This window comes from Sorex araneus, chromosome 1 (genome assembly GCF_027595985.1).
Source record: "Sorex araneus isolate mSorAra2 chromosome 1, mSorAra2.pri, whole genome shotgun sequence".
Classification (NCBI taxonomy): Eukaryota; Metazoa; Chordata; class Mammalia; order Eulipotyphla; family Soricidae; genus Sorex; species Sorex araneus.
The window spans coordinates 4935295-4946566 of record NC_073302.1 but is presented as its reverse complement, the minus strand read 5'-3'; the positions used below and the strand labels follow the sequence as shown (position 1 = coordinate 4946566).

The following is an 11272-nucleotide window of genomic DNA, read 5'->3' as shown; positions in this document are numbered from 1 at the left end:
TCAAGAAAACTCATTTACCATCTCCTCCAGAACCCCGAGTCACAGCTGAGAGTCCCCTCCAACCGACAAACCCGTTTCTGGGCAGCCGGCCAGGAAAGGGTGGCACCGAAGGCAGGCAGAGGGGCACTGGAGAGCAAGTCCAAGAGCATGATGCTGGTGAGTAGGGGCGCTGCCCGCCCCGGGGCAAAGGCCACTGCACAGACACGGAGTGGACTGAACCCCTACACTTCCATCCAGATGATTGCAGAAGAGCAGAGGTCACATGACCCTCCCCCTCCTATTCATCCCCAGGTCTGGAGGCACAGAGGGGCTGGTGGCCTCCACCTGGCAGGAAGGGAGCCAGAGTGCGGGGGGGGGGGGGGGGGGCAGCAGATCCCTCTGGCATGTTCTAGCAGAGTGAGGTCAGGTCAGGGGCACGGCCAATCGGGCCCTTTGTCAGATGGGGCGTGGCCTGTCGTGGGCGTGGTCCTGTGGGCGTGGCCAGAGCCAGGGTGCCCCGGCCCCTATGCGTCCCAGGACGGGTGGGCAAACACGATGTGCCGCTGCTTGGCCCAGCGGGAGAACACGGCCTTCTCGGTGAGGAAGCGGTGGGCGCTCCGTGGGGCCCGCTCGTGCGCCAGGTACATCTGGCACTCGTCCAGCCGGCCCTTCTCGAAGTAGTGGTAGGGCACGGAGCGATGGCTGTTCTCTCTGCAGGGACAGGACAGGTGTGGTCCTCGCATCTCGCCCGCGCCCTCTGTCAGTCCCGCCCCTCCTCGCTGGCCCTCGCTGACTCATGGCCTGCAGGCCTGGCCCCCAGGAGGTGGGGAGACGGGGGGGTCGAGGGGTTTCTCAGATCCCAAAGCCTGGGGTTGAAACCTGGACGCTGCCTGGGGCGCGCTGGGGCTGACCGTGACCCAGAACCCACCCACCTGCAAAGCTGGGGGTGCTGAGCCCTGTTCCCCTCTCACTCCTGGCTCGGACCCGGATAGAGCTGCATGTGGAGGCGGCCCTGGGTCCCACAAGCAGCACAGCGTGGCCCCCCCCACCCTCCCGCCGCCCAGAACTGGCCACCGTGCAGTCAGCCCCTCACGTGTTATTCCTGATACCCAGGTGGGCACCTGGGTGGGTGGGGCCCGCAGAGCCCATCCTCTCCCGCCAGACCCACAGCGCCTCCAGCGCACGCAGCAGCTGACCTGCAGTAGCTGTCGCTGACCATCCCGTACACCACGATCTCCTCGCACAGCTCCAGGGCCAGGATCATGGTGAACCAGCCGGTGCTGAGGAAGGACCCGGACTGCCTCCTGGGGCGCAAGGGGGACAGTCAGTCAGGTCAGTTGCCTGCAGCTTGGAGCCAGACCTTGGCTGCCTCAACAACTGCAGGAGGCCCTTCCTAGCTGGGACCTCCTCGCCCCACCCCCAGGAGGCCTTGGAGTGGCTCATTTATGTGGAACGCCTCGAGCCTGGGCTGACCGGGAGCCTGGCACCCCCAATGCTGGCACCCCCAATGGAGGATGGGGGGAAATAAGTGGGGTGACATTCCATCCAGACTGAAAGGGCAAGGGCTGCCATGGGGAGCTGGGGGTGATGGTCAGACAGAAGCCACAGTACGAGGCGGGCCTTATGCAGTGACAGACCGCTAGGGGACTCTTGGCTCTGTGAAGGGCCATTGAGGGGAGGTCCTGCCCAGGGGTACAGTCACCAGGGCTGCCCTCACATCCCAGGGAGCCTGAGAGGCAGTGGGGAGGCCAGGGGAGGGGAGATGCGAGGCAGGGGGGTGGTAGCGACAGCATGGGCAGGAGGAGAAACAGGAGAAACAGGAGACTGTGTGTGCAGGTGACGGAATGCGGGAAGCCCAAGTTGGGGGCTCTCTTTCCTTCTCTTCAGAGGAGAGGGTAAGAAGGGAAGGCAGAGGAGGAGGAAGAAATGAGGAAGAGTGGGGCCGGAGCAGTAGCACAGCGGAGAGGGCACTTCCCTTGCACGCAGCTGACCCAGGTTCAATCCCCAGCATCCCATAGGGTCCCCCGAGCGCTGCCAGGAGTAGTTCCTGAGTGCAGGACCAGGAGTAACCCCCTGAGCATCACTGAGTATGACCCAAAAAGAAAAAAAAAATGAGGGAGAAAGGGGGGATAGAAGCACAATGGGCAGGGCATTGCCTCACATGTGGCAGACCAGGGTTCCATCCATTACACTCCAAATGGTTCCCTGGAGCCTCCCGGAATGATCTGGGTATGTCCCAAAAAAAGAAATAATGGGGAAAGGAGAAGGGAGGGGGAGTGAAAGGGAGGACGGAGGAAGGAGGGAGGGGCAGCCTGGCGGGCCAAGGAGGAGCAGGCGGGTGAAAAGGCGGCTGCTGTATTCTGTCCTGGACCAAAGGAGATCTTAGATGCCAGGTGCCCAGCTAGTAGGCGGAGGCCCAGCCACAAGGTTGCTCTTAGTTACTTTCTTTGTCCTCCTTATCTATCAGGAACTTTCCAGCTCTCAGAGGTTCCCCTGGAGCTAGGTCAGGCCCCACCTGACCCGCCCTGCCTGCAAGGTCTTGTCCCCTCCAAGTGCTATCCCCAACCCCCTCGGACTCTGGATTCTGCAGAGGCCTTACCACCGAGGCAGTGCTCCACTGCCCAGCCCCCACCCTGCCCGAAGGACGGCATTCCCGTACCCCAGGAAGGGCAGGGCCACCAACGCCTCCGCCCAGCCTGGAGGGTGCGGTGTCTGGTCGGGAAGGGCGGAACCTCAGCGAAGGGGTGGGTCTAGTGTAAGGGGCGGGGTTTTCCCAGGGGGCGGAGTCTTGTCCGGAGGGGCGGGGCCTTGGGGCAGCTGTGCCCACTCACCGGTTCTTGCCGGTCTCGTCCTGGAAGACCTGGTCGCAGTAGGCCATCATGCGCTCAGTGAAGGTGTACACCTGCAGGCCCGGGTACATCTGGGTGAGCTGCAGCAGCGTGCGGTAGGTGCGGCCGCCCAGGGTCCGGTCCATGTGCCGGCCCTGGCCCCACACCACGTAGACGGTGTCCCGGGCCTGCTGGAAATAGTGCGAGTAGTTGCGCAGCAGCAGCGGCACGCTCGTGTGCGAGACCACGCGCAGGGTGCTGCGCTGGCCCACGTCCGCCTCGAAGCCCACGGTGGGCGCCTGGTTCATGCGCAGCACGCACTCGGCGCGGTCGATCTCGGCACCCAGGCCCGAGCCCAGCATCTGTCCCGAGCTGGACACCACGGCGCAGCTGCGGCACAGCTCCCAGACCAGCGGCTGCGTGGGGAAGAGAGAAAAGGACGGGCGCGTGGGCACACACGGCTTCCACCCGCTGCACCGCCGCCACCCGGGGAATGCCTGCTGACCTCCACGAGATGAGCAAACTAAGGGCCGGCAGGTGACTTACCCAAGGTCACACTGACAGCAGGTGGCACAGCTAAGAGTTTCGATGCAGAACCCCATGCATCCTTCCCACCCCCCTCCCCTGTTTTCTTTTGCTGAGGGAGCACAAGCCATAGTGCTCAGTGCAAAGTGCTGACTGAGGGGCCGGAGCGATAGCACAGCGGGTAGGGTGTTTGCCTTGCACGCGGCCGACCCGGGTTCGATCCCTGGCATCCCATAGGGTCCCCCAAGCACTGCCAGGAGTAATTCCTGAGTGCAAAGCCAGGAGTAGCCCCCTGAGCATCGCTGGGTGTGACCCAAAAAGCAAAAAAACAAACAAAAAAACAAAAAACAACAACAACAAAAAAGCTAAGTCCTGACTGAGCTCAAGGAACCCTGTGTGGTCCCAGTGATCGACCCAGGGTCAGCGGCCTGCCAGGCAAGTGCCTGACCAGCTGTTGGATCTTTCCGGCCCCTTTCAGGAGCTTTCTTGTTTTGTTTTCTGGCTACACCTGGCAGTGCCCAAGGCCTTTTCCAGGCTCTGTTCTCAGAAGTGAGTCCTGGTGGTACTCAAGCGACCATATGGGGTGCCGAAAATTGAACCAGGATAGAACGGTGTCAGCCACATGCAAGGCCTGAACCCCTGTACTATCTCTCTGGCCCCCTCAGCAGCCTTTTGCCTGGTCTGATGACGGAGGCCCATCCAGTCCCCATCATGGGCCCTCGTTCAGGTTAGAGCAAATATTTATAAAGCACTCTGAATACTGCTGACAGATACTGGGTGTAATTCTCTCCTGCACTGGAGCACTGTTGTTCATCGATTTGCTCAAGCGGGCACCAGTAACGTCTCCATTGTGAGACTTGTTACTGTTTTTGGCATATCGAATACGCCACGGGGAGCTTGCCAGGCTCTGCCGTGCGGGCAGGATACTCTCAGTAGTTTGCCAGGCTCTCTGAGAGGGACGGAGAAATCGAACCTGGGTTGGCCGCGTGCAAGGCAAACGCCCTACCCACTGTGCTATCGCTCCAGCCCAATTCTCCCCTAATTTGTAAAAAGCAGTCCTCTGATGTTCACTTGATTTCAGCTTCTCTTTGTGTGTGTGTGGGGGGGGGGGGCAGCCACACCCGGTGGAGTTACTCAGGAGTTACTCCTGGCTCTGCACTCAGGAATTATTCCTGGTGGTGCTCTGGGATGCCGCAGATAGAGCCCGGTCAGCCGTGTGCGAGGCCAGCGCCCTCCTGCTGTACCACCGCTCCAGCCTCTCAGCTTCTCTGCAATGCCCCAGAGGACGTGGCCACGCTGGGCCCCCGGGAGCCACTTCCCTGGAATATGGGACAAGCTGAGGGCCCAGCACTGCCCCCTGCCCCCACCCCAGCTGTTTCTCCGTCAGCTCCTGCCCTGTCTACGCGTCTACCGCCAGACCCCCCCGTCCGCAGGGCTTCCGGGGCAGGAACTGGGAATCGGCTCTGACAGACGGGAGATGTTCCTCCAAAGACCCAAGGCCCTATGCAGGGGCTCTAAGCGGCTGCGCCGAGTCAGGCTCCAAGAGAGACGCCCCAGCTACACCCCGGAGCTTCTGCCCTGGCGGTGCCGTGGGGTGCCCTTCGGCCACCTGCTGCGTAGGTCCCGAAGTGAGCTGAATTCTTTCGGGGATCAGAGCACCCAATGGACCCCGCAGGGCTAACAGGGACCGGTCTAGTGCTATAAGGCAGGGAGGGGGCAGCACCGTCACTGCACCCCCAGAGAGTCACTCTGTCCCCAGAGAAGGGGCGCGCTGGGGTTGGCGTGGCGTCGCCGTCAGCCGGACATGTCCCTGGCAGACATGGATCGAGTGGGAGCAGGCTCAGGAGATGCCCAGATGGCAAGTCTGACTAGGCCCTGATGATGAGTCTCCCGCAGGGGCGGGGGGCACCCCTCACTCAGCCCGGAAATGCTTGTTGAATCAAAAAACCCGTTTCCTCGTAGAGCCGGAAAGATCAGAGTGAGGGAAGATCAGGCCTGTGCCACAGAGCTCGTGGGCAGAAGTTATGCTCAGGGCCCGGCTGGGCTCGGTTTTTATTTCATGAGCCCATTTTTTTACTTCAGGGACACGGTCTGGGCCACACACAAAAAACTCAAACAGCTCAAGGCCTACTCAGTGCTCAGGAGGAAACCCAGACAGTGCTCCGGGGACTGCATACGGTGTCGGGGATGGAACCAGGGCCGCAATGCAAGGCAAGCACCTCAGCCCCCGCTACTCTCTGGCCCAAGCCCACATGTCTTTGTCTCCCAGGAAGCTGTGGGGTCCCCCCTGGCTGTCCATTGCCCACCCCACCCCACCCCCGACCTGTCGCCCTGCCCACTCACTCACCTTCCCATCCGGCACACTACTGTAGCCATTAAAGTGCAGGGGCCCTGGCACGGTGGGCCTGGCCTGGGGAGTGAGGCGGGGGTCCAGGCAGGAGGCCAGGCAGAGGGGCAGGCAGGCCCAGCAGCAGAGCAGGAAGCAGGCGGCGGAGAAGCCCACGGAACACAGGATGACCAGCAGGAGCCGACTCTGGGGGTGGGGGGAGACAGCAGCAAGGGGTAGCACGGAGGCCCCGGAACTCCAAGCAGCTTCTGCCCAAGGCTGCACCTCACCCTCGGCCTGTACCCCCAGTTCAGGAGCTCCGCGGTTCAGAGAGGGGTTGTCGGCTCTCTTCAGCGCCCCCCACCCCCGACCCCACCACTGACTCAGGGCCAGCGCGGAGCTGCTGACCAGCAGGTCAGATGTGGGTCAGTCGCCCAGGAGCAGAGAGGCGGGTGGGAGGGGCGGGGTGGGACGTCCTTGAAGACCCCGCTTGGATCCTTGGAAGCTGTAGCGCCACCATCCCTGTTTGGAGCAGGAAACCTCCCAGCCCGCGGGCTGGGGCCGGGGCGGCCAGGAAAAAAGCCTCCCATGGAGCCCTCAGGAGGGGCTGCCTGGAGGGGGAAGCAGAGTGCACGGGGTCACTTCAGGCCATCTGAGTCTCCGGCTGGGCTGCTCCTGGGCCTGTGTGGGGTGGCTGAGAAACTCGGAACAGCCAAAAGACGAGAGGCAGGAGGCAGGCACCCCCCTCCGCACATCCTGCCAGACCCACCCTTTGTGCCCACAAGGCACTTCAGATTCTAAAAATAAATCTCTTAATGGCCAGCTGTGTGTGGGGGCAGGGTTTAGCCCCTGGGCCTCAGGCGGCAACTGATACCTGGTCCCCCGGCCCCAGGGGCACCCCAGGTCCTGGACTCCCAAGTCCTGCAGGGGGACAGCTGGGTCCCTGAGGACCACCTCCTGCCCACAGCCAGGCCTCTCCTCTAAGCCACGGGGCTGCAGGATCAAGTCAATGGCAGCAGCACCTAACTTGGCCTTGGGTCCCACTCCCGGGGTGTGTGGGTGGAGGGGGCAGAGAGAAGGAGGGTCTCATCTGCCCGCCTGCAAAAGCGCCAGGAGGGGAATGTACAGGCCAGCTCTCCACTTTAGGGGGGAGAGGGGCAAAGGCATGAGGGAGAGGACAGCCACCTGCCCGCCCATGAGCACCGGACTTGCCGAGCAGGGCGTGGGGCTGGAGGTGCCCCGAGGTCTGGCCGCGGGAGAGGCTGCTGTGGTCTAGGAAACCCAAACCCCGCCTCGGTGTCCCCTTCCTCGGGCCTCTTCCTTCCTCCAGGGACTTACCCAGGCCTTCATGCTGTTTCTGCTCTCAGCACTCAGGAGGCTGCTGTCTCCAAGGCTGGGGCTGGGCCAGGGTGGGAGCTGGGTACCTGCCAAGCAAGCACCAGAAGTTCAGAAGGGGGTCCAGGCCCCGCCGGACACGGCCTGGGGACTCTGAGGCAGGAGCCCCCCGACCGCTGGCGTCCAAGGAGATGAGGTCTTGGGGCATCCGACGCCTGCAAGTTCCCACACACCTGTTAGTGCCACGGCCCGGCACGGGAAAGGGGGTGATCGGGGACCGCCCACAGGGGACATCCGGCCACCCCATCCCCACGATGCCGGCGGGGGTGGGGAAAGAGAGGCAGGGGCGGGGAGCCCTCGGCTCAAGGTCACGCATCGGATCTGGGTCAGCCGGAACCGGGAGCCCGAGCCCCGACTCCCCCACCCCATCCCTCTTACATACAACCAGCAGGCGAAAGGGGAGGCCTGGGGCGAGCCGGAGCGAGCGCCGCGTCCCACCTCCCAGGCCCCGCGCCCCTCGGCGGGCTCTCACCGGGAGGAGAGGCTGGGGCGCGCCGAGTGCATGCGACCCGCTGCTCGGAGCTCCATGGCCAGCGGGTCGAGCAGGAGACCGCAGCCCCGGGCGGAGGCGGCGCAGCGGCCGCCGCTTTCTGGAAGCCGAAAGTGCAGGGCGGGCGGCGGGGGCGGGGCCGGGGAGGAGCCCGCGGGCAGGGCGGGGCCTAAGGGGGCGGGGCTATAATGGGGCGTGTCGCCGGTACGGGGCGCGCGTGGTTGGCCGCGAAACCGGGCGGGGGCGGGCCGAGGCCGCCGGGGGCGGAGTCTGAGTTCCTGCGTCTCTCCCTTTCCACCCACCGTTATTTCTCCCTAGGTTTGGCTGGGGTTCGGGGTGTTGCAGCCGTCTTGGCTGCCTGGCGTTCCGGACTTGACTTTCTTCTATTTCTGAAGTTGAAGGAAGGGAAGAGGAAGGAAATGGGCGCCCTACCAAGTTTCAAGCTGGTACAGTTGCCAGATTTAGCAAGTGAAAAAGCCCAGATGCCCAGTTCTATCGGCATCTCAGTTTTGTTTTCTTTTGGGGTCACACCCATCCGTGCTCAGGGGCTATTCCTGAGCTCAAATGCACTCTGGTTTCTCACATGGAAAACAGTCAGCACCAGCCCCTTTGAGCTATCTCCCAGGCTTCAGCCTTATGCTATGTCCATTTATTTATTTATTTTGGTCACACCCGGTGATGCTCAGGGGTTCCTCCTGGCTCTGCACTCAGGAATCACTCCTGGCGGTGCTCAGGGGACCATATGGGATACTTGGGATGGAACCCAGGTCTGCTGCATGCAAAGCAAAGGCCCTCTCCGCTGTACTATCACTCCAGCCCCTATGTCTATTTATTTTTTATTTTATTTTGTTTTGGGGGGCCACATCTGGCTGTGGTGGCTCTTACTCCTGACTCTGTGCATAGGGATCACTCCTGGCTGTGCTTGGGGGGCCACTGCGGGGAGGATAGAACCCAGGTCAGCTGTAAGCAAGGCAAGCACCTTCCCCACTGTACTGTCTCTCTGGCCCCTGATACGCTAATGTCACTGGGTATTTTTTTTCTTTCCTCTGGAAACTCTCCCTCCCTGCATGTGACCTTCACCTGAGCCTCGGTTTTTTTCCATCTGGAAAATAAAATGTATTTCCCCTCTGGGAATAGCGTGCCTTCCTCCCGATGACAGAGCCCACGCTGCTCCAGGAGGGCTGGGATAGGTCTTTCCAGAAACACAGCTCTGCGCCCCTACCTGCAGCGTCATCCACGTCCCAGCCAGCTCAGCCCAGGGCCCCGGAGGTTTGAAATATCTCCTTGCTGAGTCCGGGAGACGTCCCACTCAGGGGCACCCTGGGGCCAGAAGAGGCGGGAGGGGCGGGGAGAAGGCAGCGGGAGCCGAGGCTGGTGGCAGCGTGGCGCGCGCATCCTTCCCATCTGGCACGGTCTGTTCGGAACCCTTCACAGCCACCCTGCTCTGCGGGGCTGGGGGCTGGGCACCGGCCTGGGCTGCTGCTCTGCCTCATTCCCAACTCCCTGTTCGAGTCCGCAAGGCCAGGGCAGCCCCTGTGTCAGCGCGCTAAGCTCCACCCACCTGCGCCCCTCCCCTCCCGCCCCCCTCGCAGGTCCAAAGCCAAGTGTCTCCCTTGTGGCTCTAGACATGGGGCCGTTCTCCAGCCGCTCAGGGCCCTGCAGCCTGATCCTGCAGCACAGCCCACCCCGCTGGGGCGCACGTACCTCAAAGGTCGTGGTCCAGGTTCAACCCTTCTCTGTGGCCCCTCATTCGCACGGTGGGTCCCCCAAACCAGAGCCCTCTGGCCTCTCCAGGTTTTGGTTTGTTTTTGCTTTTGCTGGGGGCCACACCCGGCAACGCTCAGAGCTTCCTCCTGGCTCTGCGCTCAGTAATCACTCCTGATGGTGCTGGAGGGACCACGTGGGGTGCCCGGGATCAAACCTGGGTTGGCCGAGTTGAAGGCAAATGGCGTACCCGCTGTACTATATCTTGGGGCCTCCCTCCTCGTTGTCATCTATGGAGTCGGTCCCCTCCGACTCCCCAGGGGCCTGTGGGTGTGTCTCTCCCTTGGGATTCAGCCACCCCCTGCAGGGATGGGGGTGAAGAGTTCCTGCCCCTCCCCCACCAGAGCCCCTGTCACAGGCCCCAGAGTGAAAGCAGCTTGTCTGTCCACAGGTTCTGCAGCACCCCTGGGGCTCTGACACAGCTTGCTGTGAGGACCCCATCACCCCGGGGCTGTTGCACCTGCACCGGATGCCCTACATCCTGACAAGGGGTGGCGTGAGCACCACAGACACTGCGGGGGGGGGGGCGTACCCTGGCTGCTCCTAGCCCCCCTCTGCATCAGCATCTCTCCGGCCAAGCCCCCCCCCCCCGAACTCATCTCTCCTTTTTTTTTGGTCACACCGGGCCATGCACAAGGCTTACTCCTGGCTCTGCACTCAGGAATTACTCTTGGCGGTGCTCAGGGGACCCTATGGGATGCTGAGAATCGAACCCGGGTCGGCCGCGTGCAAGGCAAACGCCCTCCCCGCTGTGCTATCGCTCCAGTCCCAGAACTCATCTCTCCTCCTGCCCCTTGATGAGTATGTTACCGGGTCAGAGGGGACAGCTGCCACTCAACCTTCTGCTGTCCTTCTGCTCAAAGGCCGACCCTGGGGGACACCCAGTGCCTCTCATCTCACCCCGACTCTCCCCAGAGGGCTGGTCACGCCCCACCCCAGCCCAGTGACAGGATGTGCCTCGTGAGTGGTCGGAGGTCCCCGACATTCCGAGCCCCAAGGGCTGTCCTCTCCGCTCCCCTTCCTCTCTGCTACCCATTTTCCAGGCTGGACTCTGGCTCGGACACAGCCCCATCCAGCCCAGCCTTCAGGAGATGGGGTCGCCCCCGAGCCCTGTCCGGCTCCCGCCACGTATCTCTTCCTCAGTGACACGCTGAACGCATCGACTGTCTCAACTTCCTGTGAGCCACGGTGAGAAATTCTCTGCGGTTGGGCTCAGCCACCGCGAGAACTTGAGTCACCAACCCAGGCCCCCGAGCCAGCCAGGGGGGTAGTGAAGCTAAGTCTACGTCTGCATCTGTCTGTCTATCTGTCTTGCTCTCTGGGTGTGGTCACACCTGGTGGTATCAGGGGTTTTAATCCTGGGTCAGTATTTGGGGGACCGTGCGGGGCTGGGTCTGGAACCAGGGACCTGCCTTTGCCTTGAGCCTTGTCCTCTCTCCTTCGTGGCAGCCCCACCTCCACACAGTCACCCCCACTGTGTGACTACACAGCACAAGGGCCCCCGTTTCCTAGCCCGCCTCCCAGCCAAGGGGCTTCATTTTCCCTGGGGGTCAACAGGACTTGACTGTTGTGTAAAGCTAAGTTGCTTTCCCACGGACTCCCGGGGTCCCTTGCTGGGGTCCACACAGCCCCTGACCACCAGACTGCCCCTCCTCATCTCAGCTCCAGCCTCGTGCAATGTGGGTTGTTGTGTTGGTGTTGGTGCGGGGGATCCAACCCAGGGCGTCACACGTGCTAGGCGACTGTGCCCATCTGAACTGCGTGGGGGCTCAGCGACATTTCTTTCTCTCGAGTGCCAGACCGCCTTATTGGATCGAGGGGAGGTGTTTGGGCCACCCCTACTGTGCTCAGGGCTTACTCTTGGCTCTGCGCGTAGGGAGCCCTCCTGGCAGTGTTCGGGGGGACCCTCTGCAGTGCTGGGGCTGAGGATTGCACTGGGGTTGGCTGCGTGCAAGGCAAATGCCT

General features: G+C 62.5%; 1 protein-coding gene across 1 annotated transcript; it reads right to left on the bottom strand.

The window, feature by feature from the left end:
* ST6GALNAC4 (ST6 N-acetylgalactosaminide alpha-2,6-sialyltransferase 4) lies at positions 1 to 7673 on the bottom strand (the record flags this gene model as incomplete). Its single annotated transcript, XM_055124157.1, has 6 exons — positions 1 to 690; positions 1176 to 1283; positions 2811 to 3223; positions 5680 to 5865; positions 6997 to 7082; positions 7526 to 7673. Coding segments are annotated over 6 exons (1128 nt in total), but the record flags the coding sequence as incomplete, so codon positions are not given.
* Positions 7674 to 11272: the final 3599 nt, after the last annotated feature.